The sequence below is a fragment of the Peromyscus californicus genome, unplaced genomic scaffold (genome assembly GCF_007827085.1).
Source record: "Peromyscus californicus insignis strain IS unplaced genomic scaffold, ASM782708v3 Scaffold_19__1_contigs__length_69161282, whole genome shotgun sequence".
Classification (NCBI taxonomy): Eukaryota; Metazoa; Chordata; class Mammalia; order Rodentia; family Cricetidae; genus Peromyscus; species Peromyscus californicus.
Window position 1 is genome coordinate 35491198 of NW_026294491.1, and position 24476 is coordinate 35515673.

General features: G+C 45.1%; 1 protein-coding gene and 1 long non-coding RNA gene across 3 annotated transcripts in view; both read left to right on the forward strand.

Moving 5' to 3' along the window:
- The first annotated feature begins 862 nt into the window (after window positions 1-862).
- On the forward strand, window positions 863-10957 carry LOC128114088 (uncharacterized). Its single transcript, XR_008219720.1, has 3 exons — window positions 863-1177; window positions 5627-5713; window positions 7915-10957. It is a non-coding gene; the product is annotated as an uncharacterized LOC128114088 (long non-coding RNA).
- Window positions 10958-12136: 1179 nt separating this feature from the next.
- Window positions 12137-24476, forward strand: part of Chst10 (carbohydrate sulfotransferase 10) — a 29711-nt gene continuing 17371 nt past the window's right edge. The window contains exons 1-2 of one of the 2 annotated variants that reach the window (XM_052745088.1): window positions 12137-12395; window positions 14310-14416. In XM_052745088.1, coding sequence (XP_052601048.1) covers window positions 14395-14416 — 22 coding nt within the window. In that variant the 5' untranslated portion in view covers window positions 12137-12395; window positions 14310-14394. Of the gene's footprint in view, window positions 12396-14309; window positions 14426-24476 lie in introns of those variants that run through there. The other variant, XM_052745089.1, reaches the window with a different exon arrangement.

Genomic DNA, 24476 nt, shown 5'->3' on the forward strand with positions numbered 1-24476 from the left:
AAGTGTGCACTTGAAGGGCATTCTTCTCCTTGATTCATAATGAATGAGGGTATCACCTAGGCCCATCTTTGCTTCTTAAAATTAATAGTAAAATAAATCTGTCAGCCACCAGGAGGAAGAGAAGCCAGGTTGTAATTACCATTTCCTGCACATATGCCCGCTCACTCATGCATGCAAGGCGCCTCTCATTCCACTGTCCCTTTGTCAAGGGAATTACCTGGGTGGCCTATTGGTGGCTGGATTTTACCTTGAATTTGAATCCTGCTTTTCATTACCAAAGGCTTATAGACACAATGCAGCATTGAAAACGGTGTCTTCGGGTATGTCAATCAAAGTAGTTTAAGAGCAGGAGTGACTAGCAAACCTCGTCTACCACAGGATTTCCAAAAGGAGGGCAGGTTATTACAATCAGTGTATAATTTGAAATTGCCTGTTCCAATAAATTGGACTACGCCATCAAAGTCCTCTAGCTGACTTTGAAAAGCATTTTGAGCATCCAGTAATGTGATCCAATGAAGAGGTAGTTTGGGGAAATAAAATGTTTCCATAGAAAACACAGATGAAATGTCACCATCCCTGTGTGTGTTTCAGAGTCTCTCGTCCTAAGAGCTCTCAAGCAGACAGGAACCAGCACCAGGTTACTAATGGCAGTTGTTTCCAAGACATTCTGTACTATTGCCAGAGAATCAGGGAAGTCTTTAGACAGGAAACCAAGAAAGCTCAGCCCGAAACTCTGAATGTGACCCTGACAACAAAGAATAGTGGAATTGTAGGGGGTATATGATGACTGTCTTCACTGAGCAAAAAAAGAGTTTCAGAACAATTATTATAGAATTTCTCTCTTTTATCCCCACAATGGCTGTTCTTAAATTAGTATAGCATTTTACAATTGGAGATGTCTAGTACTGGGAGCATCCAGTAACTCAGAGCTCTGACTGAATCAGCATTCCAAACAGTGTTCTTATTGGACTTATGTAGGGAGAGGTTTGCTGTTTGTTTTTTAATCTGAGAGTGCCCAGGCTAAACCAGAACTTGCTAGAGTCAGATCAACCAGGGAACAGAACGCAGAGATTCACATTGGCGTTGCACACCCAAGGTGGTGTCCTCATGGTTCCTCACAGATAACACTTCCGCCGGGGAGAGTCCTGGGTGATAAAGAACACGGAGCATGTTCATGGTAAGTTTCCAGCTTCCCACTCCGTGTAGAGCCATTCTGACAACAGCCCTAAAAGAATGTTCAGCCCTAAGACAGCAGGGTTGCTACTCACAGTCTGTGCACGCTTTATTATTAATAGGCCTTACCTGTGCGGGTTCCATTTTTCCAAGCTATATGAACTCAGTATTAGAAAAGAAATAGAAGCAATTTTTCAAAGTGTCAACCCAGAAATACTTCACTATAAGAAATGAACCCACTGTTGCATTCTGAGCAACACACTCTGCACACCGTGTGTGTGTGTGTGTGTGTGTGTGTGTGTGTGTGTGTGTGTGTGTGTGTGAACTTGATCTCTTTTTTTTTCTTTGTTTGAAACAGAGTCGCTCTATGTAGTGCAGGCTAGCCTGGAGCTCACAATGTTCTTACCTCTGCCTCCCAAGTACCAGATTATAGGTATGTAACACTACCCCTTGCTCTGGTAATGTTACCTCGATTTTCATTCCTCTTATAAGTTAAGGGACAGAAGAAGTAGGTTCTATTCTTCCATGATTAGAGAGAAATGGTAATTATATTTTCAATCAACTAGAGAGATATTAATCACCTAACTATATGCCACTTATACAAAATCAGTGTGCTCATTTCTTGTTATTTTCTTCTTAGATAAACACTTCTACATTTTTCTTGTATGATATCCTCCTCTTCTTACATAAATATAAATGTATGCAATGTTTCACATCCAGCTTCCACAGCATAGCTGACAATGTAAAGCCAGAAAGGAACACAACAGTCATTCAAAATGGCAGACCGATTTCCTATTAGAAAATTGGGTCCCTTAAGTTAGGTGATGTACCAGAATCCCCAGCTGAGCCAGAATGGGAATCACAGCTCCTGAAGACTCTTGAGGCAGACGGCAGGAAACTCAAGGCAGGAATCATGGAAGAGAGAGGGCTACTCACTGGCTTGCTCCCTAACGTCTCCTTAGCTAACTTTCTTATAGCCCAGGACCAGCTGTCCGGGAACGGTGCCTCTCATGGTGGGTTGGACCCTCCTACATCAAATTAGCAATCAAGAGAATGCCCCACAGACATGCTCACAGGCCAGTCTGATGGAGACCGTGCCCCAATGGAGACTCCCTTCGCTAACTCTGGTCTGGGACAAGTTGACAGCTGAAGTTAACTGGAAGAGAAATGCAGTGAGAAAATAGGCAGGACAACTCCCTGCTTGAGTCTTGCATGCATCTAGGCCCCCAAACATCTTTGTTACTCAGATGTTATTTTTCTTTCTCTTCAGTCTAAACAAATGGCTGTTGTCTCTTGTGCCACACTTGTAGCTTTTAGATAAAGTCATTATTTTTATTTTAATTGGATAATAGGAATAGCAAGTTCTTGGCCCATACTATGATAGTACTTAAGAGTCACCAGATGTTCCAGCCTCTGCGAAACTACTGATAGATCACTGTGAGAATGTCTGGAAACTGATGATTTCCCCTTTCTGAAGCATTTGTCTCTTTTCTGAAGCATTTGCCTCTAGTAAAGATCTCAGTCACTTAACAGGATTTTGTTTGTTGTGATTTTAGAAATTTTCTGAGCAAAGGAAAAAAATCAAGAACAATTTCCTAAGCAGAAATTTTGCAAAATAAAGCTAGTCCTAAACTGGTGATAAAACCAAACAATATAGCCTTGATTGACACATCATTGGTAGCCGTTCCCAATTTCCAACCCTCATGGATGCTCATATTTCCTGTCTCTATAGATTTTCTTTCTCTTGACATTTGATACAGACACATAAAATATACAGTCCTCGACAGCTAGGGAGGCTGCATGGGACCGAACTAGGCCCTCTGCATGGGGGTGGCAGTTGTGTAGCTTGGTCTGTTTGTGGGGCCCCTAGCAGTAGGACCAGGATCTGTCCCTGGTACATGAGCTGGCTTTTTGGAACCTATTCTCTATGATGAGATGCCTAGCTCAGCCTTGATGCAGGGGAGAGGAGTTTAGTCCTGCCTCAACCCTTTCTTAGGAGTGTTTGGGGTGGGAGTAGAAAGGAGGTGGGGGAGGGAACAGGAAGAGAGAAGGGAGGGGAAACTGTGGTTGGTATGAAAAATAACTTTAAAAATTTAATAAAAAAAAATGTGGTCCTCTGTGGTTGTTTTCTCCAATTAGCACAATATTTAAGGTTCGCATTTGTTACAGCATGCATCAGTACTTCATTTCTTTTGGATGCCAAAAGATATTCTATTGTATGGGCACACTACTTTCAAAATGCACTCATTGTTAGATGAACATTTGGGTTGTTTCTTGAGTACTGTGGGTAATTAGGCAAGCATTCATGCATTTTTGCACAGACATGTTTTTATTTCTCTTGAGTATTTTGAGTATATACTAAGGACTGATTTGCTGGATTATTGGGAACTCTCTTTTTAGCAACGTGAAAACACAGTTTTTCTAAAACAGCTACCATTGTACATCCTCACCAGTAACATATAAAAGCTTTCCCCCACGACTTGCTAATAGTTACTTCTATGGTTTTTATCGTCATTTTAGTGGATGTGAAATGATAGCTCATTAAGATTTTGATTTTCATTCTCCTGCTAATAATGATGATGATCATCTTTTCATGGTTATCGGGTATTTATACAGCTGAACAAATGTCTATGCAGAACTTTCGACCACATTTAAATTAGGCTATTTGCATTTTTATTATTAAATTTAAGAAATCTGCAGATAGTTTAGATATTAGTCTGTCATGGTTTGGATCTCAAATGTCCCCTGAAGGCTTAGTTGCCGGTCTGTGGAGGGGTCAACAGCTATTAGGTGGATGTGCAGCTGGAGGAAGCAGGGACCATGGCCTTGAGGATACATCTTATTCTGGTCCTTGTCTCCAGCTCCCCCCTCCTTTTATCATTCTTCCTCTTGTTCTTCCCCTTTTCTGTTCACTCCCTCTCATTCTCTTTCTCTGGTTCTCTCTCTCCCCTCCTTCCTCTCCACCCTCTCTTGACCTTCCATAAACTGAGACTTACTCAACCACAATTTCTTTGTCATGATGTTTTACCTCACCACAGGCCCAGAAACAACAAAGCCAAGTGACCATGGACAGAATCCTCTGAAATGATTCTTCCTTTAATGCTGATTTTCTCATGTATTATATTCACAACCACAGAACGCTATCAAATAGTTCTTTATCATGTGTCTCTCTGTATTTATAAGATATATAAGTAGATAGATAGATAGATAGAGATAGAGAGATTTGAAAAATGTTTCTCTTTGGTTTGTCTCTTCACCTTTTGTTATAGCTTGGATGAATGTACCCCAGAACTCATGGGTTAGAACCTTAATCCTAAAAGTCATATGTTAATAGTATTTGGAGTTGGGTCCATAGGGAAGTGACTGGAAGTCTTCATGAATAGGGTAATAACTACCTACGCACACATAAATGGATCCATTGTGGATGAATAGGTTCTTGAGAAGTTGATTTTATTATAAGAGCAAGCTCCCATCCTTTCTAGCATGATTGTGAACCTCTCTACTGTGTTGCGGCACAGTAAGAAGGTCCTTGCCAGATGCAAAGCAGGCAGATGCCAGTCCCATGCTCTTAGTATTGTCTTAGGAGCTAGAATTGTGATAAAAAGAAGTTTTCTGGTCTTTATACATTACACAACCTGTAATATGCAGTTACAGCATCAGAAAACAGATGAAGACACGACACATCTTCTTGGGGAGAAAAACACTATAACTTAAATGAAATCTGTTTGTGTTTTCTTTTGTGGTTTGTACTTTCAACACCAGCCCTAAAAACCATTGCTGAACCTTCAATAGGGTCTGACGAGTTTTGAAGCACAGGCAGGCCTTGAACTTACGACTCCAGTCTCAGTCTCCTGAGTGGTTGGGATTCTAGGCCTGCACTGTCATTCCCACATCATTTTCACCAGCTTTTGTCATCACTTTCCTGGGGTGCCAGCGAGGCTAGGTAGGCAAGAAAAAGAAATGGAAGTTATTCACATTGAAGACAGAAGCGAAACTATTTGCAGAGGACACAATACTTCATGTAGGAAATGCCCAGATCTTCATGAAAAAATACTAGACTAAATGAATTCAGCCACACTGCAGGACCCGAGCACTACTTCAGTGCATTCTGGTTTGGGTCTGTTGTACTTTCATTTTCATTCTCTTGAAAGTACTTTTCAATTTCACTTGTGAATTTCTCTTGTGACTCTGTGGTTACTTACAAGTGTGTGTGTTGTTCAGTCCCTGTGTGTTTATGAATTTCCCAGGGTTGGCTTATCACGTGGCAGGTACATCATAAAGACAGTTCTGTCCTATGGAGAACAGTGCACACTCTGCTGTTCTAGAGTGAGAGATACTACAGATAGTGACTCTGTCTGATTTACAGGAGAGGTGAATGAGAGCTAGGCAAAATTAGTGGGTTATTTAACACTCAGCTGGCATTTGATTTTAGGTCTTAAATATTTCCTCAAAGGTCTCTGTATTAAAGGCAGTTCGTGCTTTCCTGGAGAAAAGGAAGGGGTCATCGTGATGCAGGCGCTGGTACCTTGTCCTGGCTCCGGTAAGTAACTCCCACCACTGCTGATGCAGGCAACCACAAACTCACCAGGTGAATTCCTTAGTACCACCCTCAAACCAGGTACCTCCAACTTTGAATTTGCAAACATGATTAAAGAATCCAGTACAGAGCCGGGCAGTGGTGGTGCATACCTTTAATCCCAACACTTGGGAGGCAGAGCCAGGTGGATCTCTGTGAGTTTGAGGCCAGCCTGGTCTACAGAGCAAGATCCAGGACAGGCACCAAAACTACGCAGAGAAACCCTGTCTCAAAAACAAAACAAAAAAAAGAATCTAATACAGACCTTTTTTTTTTTTCTTTTACAAGTAAGAATTTTTCTTTCAGAATAGCAGTTCCCAAATATTAAGGTCTAAAGACCCATTTGCACTCTTGAAAATGTTCAAGGACACCCCAAAGCTCTTGATCATCTCAGTTAAATCCACATATGCTTAAGAGTACTAGAAGTCAAAGCTACAAGATTAAAACAGCTATTAACTCACTTAAAAATGAATATCCCCATTATGCCCATTATTACAAATAATTCATTTTAAAGAAAAATAGCTAGATTTTCACTGTTTACAATTTTACAAATCTCTTTAATGGTTAATATTACAAAACAGATGGATTTATATACTTCTCTCTGCATGTTGTCTGTTACAACATGTTATTTTAGTCCAGAATATGGAGAAAATTCTTCACATAGACAAGAAGAACAAAAAAGGAAATCTATTGGTATTTCTAGGCAATTTGGGCTATTTTTCCTTAACATTCACACTCAGCAGGTCCAGTTTCTTAGACATTAGGGCAACACAGCAACCAGATGTTTATCAATGAGTACATTTGTACTCTGTGACATTCAATCATCAGTGCAGGGGTGTTTCCTAACACAGCTAAGTCTCTGATTCCCGAGACACTGATGGGCATCCTCCAACTCAATGTATCCATGAACTAATGATCTGGGGTGAAAGTTCAACAGCTCAGGCTGACATTTTGGTCTCACAAGACTGCCTTTACTTTTCTGTCAGTACTCACTTCCTCCAGCAAGGCCACACCTCCCCAAGTTTTCACTACCTCTCAAAATAGCACCACCAGTTGGGGACCAAAACTTTCGAGAGTATCCTGAGTACTTCCTATTCAAACCATAACACCACCACCCCGTGTTTGACGACTTACTAGGGCATCTCATAGAACTCAGGAAAACAGGTTTACTAACTATAGTGGATTCATTGTAACTCAGCAGCTGCCAAGTAAAGGTGATGCACGGCGCAAGCTTGGAGGACAGGACCACGAGCTCCCATGCCTTTTCCAGAGAACTCGTTCTCCAACCCTTAGATATGCTCTGCAGCCTGGAAACTCTGAAGCCAGTTGCTTAGAGATTTTCATGGAGATTCCATAATGGAGGCTCCATCTGTTATTAATGAGATCTTCAGCCCCACTCAGCATCCGAAAAGATAGAGCTCACAGCCCCTGCCTTCTGCTCAAGGCAATCTTTCTGGAAACCAGCTCCCCCTGAGCTTGTTTGGAGTTGTCAAATTAGAACAAAAGGCGCTCCTGTTTCCCAAGAGGTTCTAAAGGAGTTAGGATCTCTATGTCAGAAAGCACTCAAAGGCCACACATACATTTCTTGCATGCCACCATTGTTCTATCGTTACATAATATTTCTAAAAAGAATAATAGCTGTAATACCACCAGTCAGTCTCATCAGAAAAAATATCTTTCAATTTTGGAATGTTGTTAAATTCACAGTGGTGAATGACAGTATTCTGAAAGTTTGAATTTGTACACAAGATACTAAATTTTATCATTGGCAAGAAATATTACCACTCATTTCCTTTGAAGTAACAGGCTCATTTCATTCATTTTGGGAGAAAAAAAGTGTCAATTGCTCAGATTCAGTAGCTATAGTTTATGAATCATTTGTTCATTTGGGGTAAAAAAAAAAGGGGGGGGCATTACATGATGCCCTGGGCTCAAATTCCAGCTCCAAAAGAGTTTTTACATTGCAAAGCATCACTGATATGCATTGCCTCTCGACATTGTGGGTATGTCTGTAATGGACTATCTGGATTGTGTTAATTGAGGGGCGAAGACGCACCCATTGCAAGCAGTACTCTTCTCTGGGTTTGAGTCCTGAACAGTATGAACATAAAGAAGACAATGAACACGAGTAAGCATTCATGACTTCATCCTCTCTCTGCTTCTAGACTGCTGATGCTGTGTGACCAGCCGGCCTCCTGCTTCTCTCTCCATGACTGTCCCTCCAGAATGTCTCTCTATTTTGTCCCTCCAGAACAGCAAGTCATCATAAAGACTTCTTCCTTGTCTTAGTTGCTTCTCTGTAGCTGTGATAAAACACCACGACCAGGCCACTTGCAAAACAAACATTTAATTGGGGACTCCCAGTTCCAGGGGATTAGAGGTCATGACCATCATGACGGGGAGCATGGCAGCAGTCAGGCCAGTATGGCATTCGAACAGTAGCTGAGAGTTCACATCTGACCCACAAGTACAAGACACAGAGAAAGAGATGATTGAGAATGGTGTGGGCTTTTGAAATCCCAAAGCCCACCCCCAGTGACACACCTCCTCCAACAAAGCCACACCTCTTAATCCTTTCCAAATAGTTCTACCAACCAGGGACCAATAATTCAAACATTTGACAGACCATTCTCATTTGAACCACAGCACTCCTCTAAGCTGTTGATTTTTTTGGTACAAAAACAATCAAAATTTATTTACCATTCACTGTTAAGGGCTCAAGCAGACTTAATAAAAACAAAAATACAGTTCAAGATACAGAGTCAAATATATAAACCAAGGGAAGGAATGACCATCTAAGCAAAAAATAAAATGATGACACAGAAGAGAAGCTGGACAGCTTGGGCCAGGGCTCTTAACTGGAGATGTGCTTTGAGTAGATTTCTTGCAGGTACTTCCTACAAGCCACAGGGTTTCCTTAGCAGAACGTATGTACAAGGGGCTATCATAGTAAGGTTCTCTTTAGTATGCTCTGGATAGAGAACAAGATGGTCCTGACATCGTACAGATCAGACCACTTATCTCTGAAGATGACGGGCAGATGTTACCCTGAGTTTCCAAAGTGGAGTTGTTGCAGGTGTGAGGAACTTGACTGTGGATACATGGTAAGGGTAGCCACTGGGGGACTCTAGGGAGAGTTTATTCCTCAGATCTTCATTCATTATGTCAGCATCTTCACAGACGGTCCCTATTCATTTGGAAAGATTATCTGATTGGTTCCTGCAGCCTGTAGTCCGCAGGGGTTGGGAAGTGCTCCAGCTGGGCTCCTGTGCAGATGTGGCAACAGCTGGGTCATCATTTGAGAAGTCCATCTCCTGGTGCTAGCAGGAGGCTCCCTTAAGTTGCTTTTTATTAGGATATTTCTGTCACAGAAAAAAAAAAAAAAAGACACGAAAGCACCACAGATCACAGAGATATTTCTGCCTCCTAAAGGACAATCTCACATTGGTTTTTACTGCAAGAATATGGTGTGGTGGGGTGAACTCTCTACTGATTGGTTTTCCCCCCCCACTGCTAGGATACAGGCTATGTTATCAATTTTATCCCCCTTCACTCTTGTGCCGCCAAATTGATTGATAGTGAACATGACAAATAATCCTCTTATGCTTTACCCCCCCAAAAAAAATCATTTTGTCATTATAGATCCCGTGAGAACACTTTAGAGATGAACTTGGGAAGGAATACATTGGAAAAGGGGAGAAACAAATGATTTGGCCAGCCTCTGACCTGGGAAGTGGATTCAAAGGCTTTAAAGCGCCCATTTCTGTGTTCTCCTGGGTGGCCCGCTCTTGTCTTTAGAGGGACCTGTAGCTGAACCATGGGAACTATTCACTCACAGCAGTGCTGTATGGAAATGCAACTGCACTAGTAACTGTATGGCTGGGTGGAGGGATCGTGGAGCTGAGCCCATCATGACACTCCAGATCGCCACCAAGAGTGTCAGAGACTGTCCCTGAGAATATCTTGAGTGCAACACGAGCACAGGTCTCACTGGGGTCTTTGAATAAGGCAGAGCTGACTTCTTGGTTCAGGCAGTCTTAACTCAAAGAATTAAGGTCCCAGAAACTCAACATCCACCCATGCCACTCTGAGCCAGTGGATCATGCCACTCTGAGCCACTGGATCATGCCACTCTGAGCCACTGGATCATGTCACTCTGAGCCAACAGATCATGTCACTCTGAGCCAGTGGATCATGTCACTCTGAGCCAGTGGATCCCGGATTCCTTGCAAAGAATGACAAGCAAGGAGAGTAGATGAAAAGCTAGCAAGTCTTTATTGAAGTAGAGGAGCAGCTTCCTATAAGGGAGAGAACTCAAAGGTGACTTGCCAATTTGGCCTTGGCTGGACCCCCTTTTAGGCCCAGCAATCAAACCTGATTGGGTCGGCCTGAGAGGCTTCTGTCTATCTGGAGAGAATGGATGTGGGGGAGTCTGGTGGGGGGATAGAGTAGAAGAGAGAGAGCAGGCTCCGGAAAAATCTGCCCGTGGGAGGCCGGCTGGAGGGAGAAGTTTCAAGGGGAGGTATGGGGGAACAGAGGTGGGGGTGGTGAGATGAGGGAGGGAGTTAGGGAGGAGGCAAGTGGCTTAAGAACCAGAACATGAGGAAGGCAAGGGCTGGTGGGCAGCCATTGTCAGAACAAACGCCAGTCAGTGGTCAGTCACAATCTTAATAAATTGGGCCTTTTAAACTCGCAGCTTCCAAGTTAAAGCTACAGAGAATGAACTATTTTTTTTGTCGCACAGAAGCTCAGACCAGTACTCAAGAGCCCAGTTCAGCACTGTGGGCAGGAGAACAGCCTCTGAGTCACCCCTACAGCTCTTGAGCTAATTTCACAGATTGTGGGGGGAGGGGCGAGGGGTCCAGTTTCCGCATTCACTGTCTGTATTGAGTTCATGGGGAACTGCTAGTCTGCAGATGACTCCTTCTGAGATAAGTTCACCAGCCCTGCCCACTTTGTAAAGGATTTTCTGCAGAAGCGTCTTAACCTTATGTAGCTGGGGGGTTGGGGTGGGGAGAAAAAGAAAAGAAAGAAAGAAAAGAAGAGAAAAGTAACTGTCCTACCCTTCTCTCTGTCACAGAGGCAAGTGGGACTACCTAACTGCCAAACCAGTAAAGGTTAATTCAAAACAGCTGGCTCTGCGTAAAATACTAACCCCAGAAACCTGAGGTCACCACTGGCATCAGTTTTGTACCAACCACAACCCTTCTTCCTTTTTTTTTTTTTTTTTTGGACAGGGTTTCTCTGCATAGCCCTGGCTGTCCTGGAACTTGCTCTATAGACCAGGCTGGCTTCGAACTCAAGGATTTGCCTGCCTGCCTAGTGCTCTAGTGCTGGGATTCAAGGTGTGTGCCACCATGCCCAGCTAGCTAGGCCTGCTTCTTTTTTTTTTTTTTTTTTTGGTTTTTCGAGACAGGGTTTCTCTGTGTAGCTTTGCGCCTTTCCTGGAACTCACTTGATAGTCCAGGCTGGTCTCGAACTCACAGAGATCCTCCTGGCTCTGCCTCCCGAGTGCTGGGATTAAAGGCGTGCGCCACCACCGCCCGGCTAGCCCTGCTTCTTAATCAGGCTTTAATAAGACCTAACAAAATTCCCATCAGGCCAGTTAAGAAACTACGGATGGGGCTGGAGAGATGGTACAGTGTTTAAGAGCTGGTACCACCTCTGCAGAGGATCTGAGTTCAGTTCCTAGCGCCCACATTGGGTAACTCACAACTCCCTCCTAACTCTAGCTGGAAGGGATCCCGCACTCTTCTGGACTCGTTAGGCCCCGGTACTCAAGTACATGTACTCACACACAGACACACACATATTCACATAATTAAAAATAGTAAGAAGAAATAATTAAAAGGAAATTGTGGGTGGAGGAAGATATGATGTCCAGTACTTATCCTGCCCTACACTGAGGCAGGGGCAGGAAGATTGCCTCATGCTGGAGGCCCACCTAAGCTTCATAGTAATTTCTAGGTCAGTCTGTGCTACAGTGTGAGGTACGGTCTTTAAAAAATAAAAACAAATAAAATAAAATAAAGCAGAATAAAAACTATCTAAGGAAGAATGCAGATTTGGGCTGTACCAAAGCTCATGTGCTCTGACCGTTTCCCAAGTTTAAAAAAATTAAAGTTTAAAAAAATTAATCTATTTATATGTTTTGTTTGTTTGTTTGTTTGCATTGCCTTTTTTTTTAGTTGTGGATTTTGTTTGCCTTCTCAGAGGTGTTTTCTGGCGCGGTGCTGTTGGTGCATCTGTCCAATTTCTCCACGGGAGGGTAGGTGGGGGCCAAGGGGGACCAGGGGGCCTGAGATGATGGCTGCGCCATGCCTCCTCCAAGCTTCCTGCGCCGCGGACGCGCGCGCAAGCACGGCGGCGGCCGGCCGCGCGCGCGGGGCGGCGACGCGTAGGGCCAGGCCCGCGCTCGGGGGCCACGGTGGGCGGCGGCCTCGCACCCCGGAGCCAGCGCGCACCCGGCTTCCTTCCTCCTTCCGGCGCCGCTACATCCCTGCACCCTGCCGCCGCCGGCGGGTAGCGGCGCGAAGGCTTGGGGCGGGGCTGGCCTCCGGGACACCAGGGACGCCCACAGGCCCGGGGAGGCTGGAGCAGAGTGCTGGCAGCCGGGGAGGAGATCGCGAGCGCCGGCTGCACAGGGGTGAGCTGGGAACCCGGGGACCGCGGGGTCCCCCACCCCCATCCCGGGTGGACAGAAGGGTGATGGAATCGGTTTTCCTTGGCGAGCCACCTCAGTGTGTACTGGGGCGACTTAAAGACATCCCTGGATGTCTTTCCGGGAAGAGCATCACTTAATTATGCAACGAGGCGACGTCCTTGTGCGGGATGCAGTGATGAATGGAATCAGTAATACTTGTGGACCATCCATCATCTACCTCTGCCATCCTGGGCTGGGAATTTGCATTTGTAATTTGGGGGCTGGAAAAAGGAGATCATTTTCCCTCTTGGGTCCCCGGGGCGTGCAGGGAAGGAGGACGGAGAGGGAGGAAACCTGTGCAGCTTGTCCGAGTGAGCGCACGGTTGAGCGCGGCTCCTGTGGCGCCGGGGCAAGGACCGACTGGAACCGCAGGAGCGCTGCCAGCAGGTCCAGCGTGCTCCACCTCAGACTTTCTCCACCAAGAGGTCTGTCAGAAGTTGGAGGTCTAGACGTCAATTTCTGCACTTTCTGGCTGAACAGATGAAACAGGTTTTCCAAAGGCTGGTGCCTTTTCGCTCTTCAAGTCTACTCCAGGCAGGAAAGGGCTGGGCAGTGAATACAAAGTAGCTAGCGCAGCCAGGTTCTGGTTAGCTGAGCAGCGGGATTTGTCTAAAAATTTGTCCGAACCAGACAGAGGCTCTGGGCCACAAGGAGTTGGGTCACTGCGTTGGTCTCTTTGAATTGCCAGAGTGGGGAACGTCTTGAGATATTCTTAAAAAACGAGGCAGCTCAGCTTTGTTCTGGCTTGCTGATCACCAGCCAGGACTTCATCTTTTTTAGGTGAGTGGGTTAAAAAGAAAAGACACAAAGAAAAATAAATGGCTTTCTACCTTCGGGTCCCCAGGATAATTAGGACATAATTCATCTTGAAGCAGAATTGAAATTCAAGATGAAAAGAAGCATCTTTACATGTTTGCTCTTGACCCCGAAGAACAGAATCTTAAGGAAATAACCTGAGAAAGTCTCTACTTCCCGGAAACAAAAATAGGGGTTCTTGTAAAGCAGAACAAAGAGCATCGGAAAGAATTTGTAAATATTCTGGACCATTTTCAGTAATAGTTGGGTCATTTTTTAAGCTTCAGGAAATTATACAATAAAGAATTATGAGAGTCAGGAATATAGCAGGGAGAGGACTATGGGAGACCTTAGAGACTTCAGATCCAGTCTGTTTTCTCTTCACGCAATCTGAATTGTTCAAGATACGTGACATGAGATTGCCTTTAATTTTAACATTGAGGTGTTTTGTTTTTCTTTTAGAATAAAGGCCATTGTTTGTTTATTCTGCCAATAACCCTATTAAATCTGTGGTCTCTGTAATGACTTTTTTTCGGTTATTCATTTATCAAATGGCTTTTGTCCAGAATCTGTCAGGTACTAAAGCCTGAAGGAATCCAGAACCCAGAGTGTATCTGTCATTGGAATAATGGATGGTGCTGTATAAAAATTATTTGCCCAATGTCAAACAAAGGAAACAATGGGATTGGATTATTTTCTTCATAAAAATATTTCATTAATAATTTTAATTTTCATACTAAATCACAAGGGTGGCTTTTAAATAGCTGGCTGTCTTGGCACACGTGGAATATGTTCTTGTTTATTAAAAAATTCAAGTGCTACCTGCTTCCTGTGAGGGACCTGTTATACAAAATACAGTTGAATATTCCAAGCGACTATTTCCAGTAGAAACTAAGTTATGTTAAGAAAATTGACCTAACTTTCAGTGGTGGTTTTGTTACTAGGTTTTGGTTTTGGTCTTTTTGTTTTGAGATGGGTTTTCATGTAGCCCAGTCTGGCTTCGAACTCTGCAGCTGAGGATGGCCTTGAATTCTCACTGTTATTTTAAATCATCCTACACAGGGACAAGAGGAGCCACAGACCTCAAGCAGAGCAAGTACGGCATGAGAATGTGACACCTCCAACACCAGACCTCTGATGGTCTGTGATGGAAAATGTGAACCCACCAGGTATTTAAGGTCATTGCTATTCAATATACATAGTGCTTCCTGTCTCGCTTGTATAGAGATTTGAGAGAACTTAAGCATCTGATGATGAATATATACATGCATGCTTAGAAATGTCTCCTTAAATAGAGTAGGGGCAAACCCTCAGCAGCTCACACTGAGCTGGTGCCTGGTGGGTGCATAGACTGTCCTGTGAAGGTGTTCACTATACTCTATTATTCAAAGCTCCTGTCTTGACCGTTGTTGTATTTCTCACTGGACAGAGTTAGGATGTGTTTTCGTCCTGCTAACCAAGGACAGCCCAACCTTCTAAGATGGGGTTGGAAGGACTGCAGCAGAAAAATTCTGAACTCTGATCCAGAGAAACAGACACTCTGAACGTAAAAGCTCAGTGGTCTATAATACAAGTCTATATGGCAAATTTGTATGCTGTTCTGTGCTTTATTAAGTTGTAGTTTAATAAATTTGTTGCTACACCACAATTCAAAAATCAAAAAGTCTGACCAGGCAGTGGTGGCTCACGCCTTTAATCCCAGCACTCGGGAGGCAGAGGCAGGTGGGTCTCTGTAAGTTCGAGGCCAGCCTGGCCTACAGAGCGAGATCCAGGACAGACACCAAAACTACAGGAGAAACCCTGTCTCAAAAAACAAAAACAAAACAAAACAAAAAATCCAATAGTCTAACAGACAGTTGATACCCTCATTATACCAGCCTTGGGGTCTGGTTCTTTTCTCCCCAGTGTCCTTCTAGGAGTGACAGCTCCTTGTTATTACTAAATTGTAGGACATTTCCTTTGTGTCTGGAAGGATTACAGAAGTTGAACACTGTATCTGTGAAGCCTGAGGTATGTGTGATAGGGTGAGGACCAGGGCTTCCACCTCAGCCCCAGAGGGCAATCAGCAGCTCTGTTCCCAGGCTCCCCTCTAACCCCTTTTGCTCATGTTATACCAGAGACACCAGCCTCTTTGTAGCTTTCAGAATTCCAGAACCTAGACTGTGGTTTAGTCAAACTCTTCCTGATTTGCTCCATTCCCAACCCCTCCTCTCCCCCCCCCCCCCGCTTTTTTTTTTTTACCAGTTTTGTTTTAATAAAACATGATCTTTATTATATCAAATTATACATTCAAAATACAGTTTCAGTCATTTTTCTTCCAGATGTTTTGATCAACTCATTGTAAACAAGGGACTGAAATCTGCATACAGTCTTGGTACGAGAACGTCCAGGGTCCTGGGCAGGAGGGCAGGTGGATTGTTCTTTTCAGTGTTTATAATTTGTGCATGTTTTTACATTTATTTATTTTGCACTCTCACATACATATGCTATGTATGTATATATATACATATACACACCATATCTATCTACAAATACTGTGTGTGTGTGTGTGTATGTGTGTTTACAAGCATGTGTGTGTGTGTGTGTTTACAAGCATGTGTGTGGCAGGGTACAGCATGTGGAGGTCAGAGGACAACTTTTGGGGGTCAGGTCCTTTCCTTCCACCATGTGGGTACCAAGGATTAAATTCAGGGCCTCAGGCCTGGCAGCAATCACATTTACCCTTGAACCATCTCACAGGTCCAATTTGAGCATTTTTAAGATTGACGTAAACGGATTCAGAGTCATAGAAACGCTTAAGCAAAAAAGCCACATAGAGTAGGACCTACAGTGTGTGGCAAAGCCAGCCCCAGCTAAGTGAAAATTGCTGATGCCGGAAGTCCTCAGCAACTGGGTGATAGAAATATATTCAAGTTTGGAGGGAGACACTGGTGTTTGTGGGCAAACAAGAGTCTGCTGAAAAGTAACTTCATGTCTTTTAAACTAGTGATTAAAAAAAAAAAAGTTGGGCCATTCATAACTTCTTAAAATATACATCTTAATTGATTAACTGCAAAATCCACGCCTCCCAGTCTTTGAGAATATACATTCAGAGCTAGTGAACCATGGCAGGAGGAAAAAAAAATCAACTGTTAGCATTCTGAAAACAGGAGTCTTGTCTCAGCTAGAGAAATGAACTGTCCCCTCCCACCCTGGAGGACCAACAGGGAGCCCAGGATCTGGCCTTGTGTCTTGTGTCCTGGTGCTACCAGTAAGAGTGATGATGCCTCCTTTTAGTCTCTCCAGGGAGGGCTTGCTCCCTGCACTTACAGGACTGTCTCTTTGCCCCACTCTTGAACGATGTAACCAGCAGCTCTGCATATTTGCTCTAAGGCACCTAGCTGATCCCAGTTCCCTGGGTGGGGCCCAGCAATGGTGGCCTATAGTCACTTAGCAGTTGGTGGTACTGGAAAGACACCACCATGCTTGTGGAAGGCAAGTGATCGTTTCCAGTGGTGAGTGTGGTGGCAGGCATGTGCTCTGCAGTATCCACCTTGCTAAAATGCTCACCACTTTTAACAGCTTTCTCCCCTGGAGACCCCAGGCTTCATGTTCTTACCTTCCTCTGTTGCTAAGCACAGGTCTTTCACTTAGCACACCAGTCTATTAGCATTCAGTACTGGAGCAGGGAACACGCGTTGCTGTGTTCTCAGGGGCTCAGATCAGCACTTGGTGACTATTACTGAGCAAGTGAATGCCTAAAGCCTGTTTAAACAGAGTTGATGGGGCTTGCGTGCCACAGGATTTTTTTTCGGAGCCTTTCCTAAACCCATGTGCACATATTAAAAGCAGAGTGATGGATGGGATTAGACTTGATCACAGAGCGGGAAAGACTTCCCGCTTCAGCAGGGGAAAAGCATGGACAGTTGAGAAAAATGAATCTACAGGCATCCCTTTTTTAAAATGCAGGAGAGGGAAGAGTTGCATCGAAAGACAGTACCTGCACTGTGGCTGTCATTAGTAATTACAGACATTCAGATGTGCACTGCCTCTCTTTTATTCGAAAGAGAAAAGAGACTTCGGCTTCTTGTGGGTTCTGCAGTACTTTTCCCCCCAGCCCTTGCTGTCTCCATCTAGTCTAGTTCTGTCTGTGGGTTTTCAGAGCCCACCCTCTGGCTGGGAATCAGATGTTGGCATCTTGACATGTGTAAGTACCACTTAATGACTAGAAGGAGAAGAAAGCGCTGAAGATGGATAGGCCAGCTCCTGGGGACTGGGGCTCTGTGTGCAGGAGCACACTGTGACCAGGGAGGTGTGGGCACATTCAGCTCTGCCCCCACCATTAGCTGGAAGTGGCATGGTGGGGCTGTATTGGCTCCTTGACCAATGGGGAGTTAATTACAGAAAATGTCAGGCTTTTTAAAGGCTATTTATCACCTGGTTACCGGGAAGCGGTGGCCTTTAATGGAACCCTGAAGGAAGCATGGCATGCCAGCCTCCAGTCCCCTTGCAGCTGGACATTGTGAGCCTGGACCTTAACACCCTGGCATGGTGACAAGCCCCATGGTGAAGATTTATATTTAGGGACACGATGCAGAGGATAGGGCATGCTTAGAGAAGTAAGGCTGGGAGAATTGGGGGTGCTTTTTGTTTAGAAAATAGGGCACACTGTCACAGGGTTTCTTTCCCCGTGGGCAGCGAATCTTAACTCTGTATACAGAGTCTAGTTCCCCATAGATGGAAGAGCAAGAAAGGATGAAATAGGGACACTGATGGAAGATGGGCTTAGATTCTAATTAAACTTTTTCAGCTGTTTATCGAGAGCACGTGTCGTTCAGAGTCTCGTTGGACTGCCATGGCTCCATAAGATTTTTGTAGCCAGTCCTCTTCAAATGGAAGAAGAGTACCTATTGCTCTGGAATGTGCCAAGAATCTGCATTTTAACCAGACCCCTGGGCCTGCGGCAGCGGGGGAGGTTCCTGTGGGTTTATTAGACTTGAGAGTCTATAAGGACAGATGAGACTGTTGTGTCTCCAACACCTATCCTATCGGATGAAAGAACATACATTTTTATGGTGAATTTGATAAATGATTAACTTCTAATTACTTTGTCCATTAAACTTAGCTACACATGTATATGTCCATGCCAAAAATAAAAATTAAAAAAAAAAAATAAAGCACACTGTCACTTCAAAGAAAATAAGAAATGGGTTGTTCTGGGGATGAATGTGAATGATCATGGCCTGGGAACGTGGATTCAGATACCACATTCTAACTGATAGCAATTTCATCAAGTTTTATACTAACAGAGCAAAGAAAACCACTCAGTTTCCAAATACATTAACATCGGGTATGTGGGCTACGCAAAGTAGGGCAGTCTCTGCTGTAGGCCTCAGATACTATCTGGTGGCAGGCTTAGTCTTCCAGTTGGTGGAAGGTAGGGGTCTGTTCATACATTCTAAATGAATTTATCACATAGTCACAAGGATGTTAGGCCACCTGCAGAGCTGGGCAGTAAATGAATATTTAGCATGCTGAAGATAGCCAGAGAGAATTGGCCTGCAGACCCGTCACAGGCTAGCTCTCCACAATCACTAGAGTTTATCATTGTGTAAAGATTTATTGTTTGTGTATGTGTGTGTCTGTGTGCATGTATGTGCTGGTGCAGGTGCCCACGAAAGCCAGAAGATGGCCTTGGATCCCCTGGAGTTAGAGTTATCGGTGGTTGGGAGCTGCCCAGCATGGGTGCTGGGAACTGAATGCTGATCCTCTGAAGGAGAAGCAAGTACTCTTCACAGCTGAGCCATCTCCCCAGCCTCTCATGGAAGTTTTAAATCAGAACATTTAACATTGGTGTGGCTCTTTTTTTTTTTTCCTGTGAATGTTCTAGCCTCCTCACTTCTGGGGGTCCTGTGTTATAAAGAGGAGTAACATAGGAACCGAGGGGAATGGGTGTTTTGAGAGAGGACTAGGCTAGAGTCTCACTAGTTGGCTCACACTGTATGCAACTTGGAAGCCAAGGTCTGGCTTACGTTTGAACCATGTTCTCTTGAGTTACAGCTTTTCCCCTTGTGCCTGTGTTAACCACAATATTGTCTCACTATAGGCCATGAGCGGGGACGCTAAATGCTTAAACATTGTGTATCTCCCCGGCCTGGTTTCACCAGCTGTGGTGGGTCTGTCTGGTAAGCACCATGGGCAACTCAGTCTTCTCTGCCAGCCGGATTTAACTCAGTCTTCTCTGCCAGCCGGATTTAACTGCTCCGCTCCACCCCCCCACCCACCCCCCACCCCCCACCCCCGTTCTGTCACAGGGAAAGAACTACCTGCTTCCTCTGTCAGAGGTTTTGTGTCTGCTCTGGTTGAAGTACAGCAGCTCAGACAAGTGGAGGGAGGCGCTCCAACCACGCTTATAGCCCCGTTTCCTTGAAAGAAAACCCCAATTCAACAAAACCGCAGTGGACTCTTAGGAAAGGGTGTTTGCTGTATTATTCTCTGCAGTTTATGCTTAATTACACCTTTTTAAAGCAAATAAGAATTAACCAAGGAAGAGAAATATGCGTTTGCCCAATGTTCCAAAGCGCATTGGCACATTGGCCCGCTCATCAGTTTTTCCTGGCTAGAAAAGTCCATACCTCCTTTCCCCAAACTGCATGTGGTAAAGAAACTGTGGCTAATACTAGTGATGCAGGAAAAAAATTAAACAGCAGCTAAAAGCATCAGGGTGTGTGTGTGTAGGTGGCATTCTTTGACATTTTCTTCGTTTTTATTGTGAGAAGGCTATGTGCTGTAGGAAAAAAAAACTTTTAAAACAAATATGTCTAAATTAAAAGTGACTGCTTCTCCATCTTCTCGGGTATAATTCTGTATATTATGGGTATGCATGTGCACATAGTCATATTCTCAAGGACAGTATGTATGCCTATTATTTTTATTAACAAATAGGATCAGACTCCAGTCCTGTAACTCCCTTTTCTATGTACTGATGATACATGTTGACGCTGGGTCTATCCAATAGGCTTACCTTTTAGTGTATTAGTGTTTTCTTTTAAATCTAAAGTTCTTGAACCCCAGCATGATTTCTTAACTCTTCCATCAACATTTTTAAAAAGATTTATTTTATATATATATATATATGTCTGGGTCCATATGGGTATGTGCATGTGAGTGCAGGTGTTCACAGAGGCCAGAAGAGGGCATTGGTAGAATCTTCTAGAGCTGGGGTTACAGGCAGTTGTGAGCTGCCAGATATGTGTGTTGGGAGCCAACCTCATCCAGTCTTCTGGAGGAACAGCAAAAGCTCTTGACCACTGAGCCGTCTCTTCAACACAGCAGCATGTTTTAAGTTCAATGGCAATTCAAGAACACGCACACACTGTGACTTAGAAAATACCTGATTTCAAGTAAGGCTGAAGTGCTAAGAGTTTTGATGTTTCCTGGTGTCAGTTATTGGGTGTTCAATTAGTAGTGTCCCTCATGTAGAGGCTCGAATCCTCTGAGTCTTCATGGTGCCATCCTGCTTTAGGAAGATGGAAACATTGGCAAGCTGCTTCCTGAGGTCTGTGTGCATGAGGTGCTGTTCTAGTCCTTGGTATGCGAACCAGCTGGCATGGGCTCACACGTATGGAGGGGGGGTAACAGGCAGTGCTTAGCAAGAGCCCAGGGCTGCCAGATGAGAGAGACCAATGTTGGGGCATCAACTATGCTGTGATGAGGGAAGCTGACCCTCCCTCTCCTCATGGTGTGGGAGCACTTAGAACATCAGCGGTCAAGAGCCCATAGCAGGACATGGGGTCAGCAGCAGTCTAGCCTGGGCTGGTCTTGAGACACCGGGAAGGACTTGGCATTGCTGTTCTTTTCAGGGGACCGGTTTGAGCAGGTGTTTGTGCACATAGGCTTTCTAAGTCCTCATGCCCCACAGGAGATCCTTGTGTCTTAAGAAGGGCAGTAAATGAGTTGTAGAGTGGGTAAGAGAGAAGTAGGAGCCTTGGAAATTACTTCTCTACCTCCCCCACGCCTGCACAGGAGCTGGGCTGGGAAAGAAAGGGACTGTCGAAATATCAGCTCTGAGGCCATTTTACACGCACACATTGCATTGAAAATTAAGTTTTTTGGAAAATAAAGTGCACACTGGATGTTACTATAAGCTGTGTGAATGTTGAGATACCGCAACAGACTCTTCTGTGGGAACATCAAGAGATTGGCACGTGTGCAGATGGTAGTTTTATCCATAGAACTGAGAAATTTGGGGCCCAGACAGCTATTCACAAGAAGTCTGCAGCCACCCAGCTAGAGGGCAAGGAGGATAGACATGCTCTGGTGCCAGCCCTGCCTTGGTACCAGCCCAGTGGAGAGCGCCCGGGAGCCCCTGGTTTAAGAAAGCTTCAGGGCAAGCATGGCTGGACTTTCCAGCCTCTGACTCTGAAGTTCCTCCCTGCCACACCAGGCTTCCTGCAGTGTCTGTGAGGCTCAGTTTCAGAGAACTATTTATCAATTCCTTCCAGCTTCCTGTAGAGGTGGGTGTGCCCAGTGGGTACACCCAATCAGATCCCCTCAGAAGACCAGTTCTCACTGAAATTAGATTCATTAATATAAAACCCCCTAGAGCCTGAAGCCAGGCACAGAGGTGCTCAGGGACCAGAATGTTCATGGGAAATGAACAGAGGGGTCAGTGCCTGGGTGTCCCCTGTCAGTGGCTGTGCAGAGTGAGCAAATCTGTGTGTGTGAGGGGGCATCCCAGGCCTCCTCTGTGTGCCCTCACTCACAGAACATAGCTCAGGAGAGAGTGGGCCATTCAGCACAAGGGCCTCTTTGTTTGGAACTGCACCCAGCTCCCTGAGACTCAGTCTGGCCACTCCTCTGCCACCCCACCAGCCTCTCTGCTGCAGGATTTCTCAGCAGGCCACTCCCATCCAACCCGTGGGGGTGCCTCCTCCAAGAGGCTTGGAGGACACGCTGAATGAACTTGGGACTGCAGGATCTAGCACAGCCTGACCCTCACCTGTCTGTAGGAGGGAAAAGCAAGACATCATCTGAGATGGCATCTCTACCCTCCTTTCCTGTCTCTTTGGGACACACTGCTGTATTCATTTCCCGTCACCGCAGTAGAAGAACGTGGAGGGTGCCGAGGGGTTGGCCAACCTGGTTTTACCAGGGTCTACAGTAGGGAGTGGGTTGCTTGACCTGAACCAACAGGTCATTCTTCAGTGACAGGGTCCTAAGTGGGAGGATCAGGAGATGAGAAAGATAAAAGACAGAAAGCTGGGGTCAGGGCTTCCTGCCCAAACTGTGTCTTATGCCAAGCAAGCTTGTTCAGAAGTACAGCATCTTATATACTATTTTGGGGAGAAAAACGGGATAGAGTCAGCAAAAAGCCATCCTGGGACAAAGCCAGCAGGTAGCTGATCAGTGTTGCACAAGGGGAACACAGGATACCTCAAGAATGTCAGAGAGGAACATGCAGCAATTTGGGGACTGATAACCAATAGCCCCTTAGGGTAGAAAGAGGTTCTCAAAATCCGCAAGCCACAGCTCCCCCAAGGCCCTGGCAGCAGGCCATTTCTGGCTCTGCATGTTCCTGGTTTAGAGAAGGAACTACTGTCTGTCTCCATACATCAGGGCCTCAGGGAAAGCCCTCGGGTGATCTAGCTCACAACATGTACTAGTCCTTTGCTGACATAGTTTCATTTTGTGTGTCCTTGCGAGGATGAAGGCCTCATGTCTGAGGTGGACTATGGAGGTTAAGTCACAGAGCTGGTGGCCTGAGAGGCAGTCTGAAGTCAGGCCCAGGCTGAGATTAGAGGGAAGTTTAAAATTGCACATTGCACTGAGCTGCCCCATTGAGGAGGGAAGAGACAATGAGGCTTCATGAGACTTCCCAGAGACATGGGGCAGCCTACCTTAGGCAGTTGAGGGATTTGGCACGTCTTCTAACAGGTAAACTGCAAACACTCAGTTAAATCTCTGTTTCAGAAGTGGCAAATAGCTTTTTCACTCTAGGTATGTCCCATGCAACATTTAAGACATGTCGAAAATTTATGTGTTGTTTCCTAGAAACGTAATGAGGCACGTCCCATTTCTATGTATTTACTCTGGCAGCCTTGCCTGGGGACACGCCGGAAACACTAGGCCCAATATATAAGCACAGAAAAATATAGAGATTTTTGTTTGTTTGAGTAGATCCTGTAAATGTATTTGTTTATGCGAAATTTAAACTAAACTGGGCTCCTATTTTTGTACATAATTTGGCCACCATACTTGGAGACCCCAGTGGAAACACACTGGGCCTCACTTGTGGGTGCCTGAGCGTACCCACAAGACACCCTGGAAAGTATCTGCGGTGTGGGAGGTGGCAAGCTCCCTGGCAAATCTGTGTTCAGACAGGGACGTCGGAGAACCACTCACTAGGTGCCGTGGAAGGAATGGGTTTCCAGTGACACTCTAGACCAGGGTGTTTGGGGAATGAGGAGGGTTATTATTTTCTGGGTCTTGGCTGAGCTCTGACCAGGCAGGCCTAGGAAGCTCCTTTCTGAAATCACCCACTGTTAGCAGCCGCAGACGGGGAGACCAGTTCTCTTGTCTGGAGTGGTGGCTGACCTTCGTCAGCTGGTGGCAGACGGCCGAGTTTGATCTCTTTACATGGTCTAATCCTGCTTCAAGAAGTGCCACTTGACTAAAACGTACTTGTCTGTCCCTCCTGCTGAGGACTGACAGAGACTTCCTGGGTCCTTATGTGTCCTTGCAGAAGAGTGTGACTGTCTGTGACAGACTGAGGACCAACAGATAGGCCCTACATCCCTCCCAGACGATAACATGAAGAGCACCCACCCCCAAACTTCTACACAGGTCCTTGAGGCAAATGACCTGAGGTTAGAGAAGCACAGGTGTTTATTTTTTTTATTTTTATTTTTTTACTTAGATTTTCTCGGTGTGGATACACCTTGTCCGCCAGTCAGCATTTTAAACATGGCGTCTTGTGACTGCCTCAGCCTGGTGTCTGCCCTCCAGGAATTGCCCAACAAAGATCTAGTCTAGTCCTTGGCAGGCCTCTTGTTGGACCCCTCCTCCTTCCAGGCTCTTCCAGGAGCTTCTTATGACACTGCCCTGGGGGGACAGGAATCAGGAGGCAGATCTGCAGCATCAAAATCTCCCGGATTCCAGGATGATATTTGCTCATTGTCATTCCCCTCCATTGGGTGTTGGAAGTTGATTTAATTATAAGATTATAGCCCCTTCAGTGGTATTCGTTAA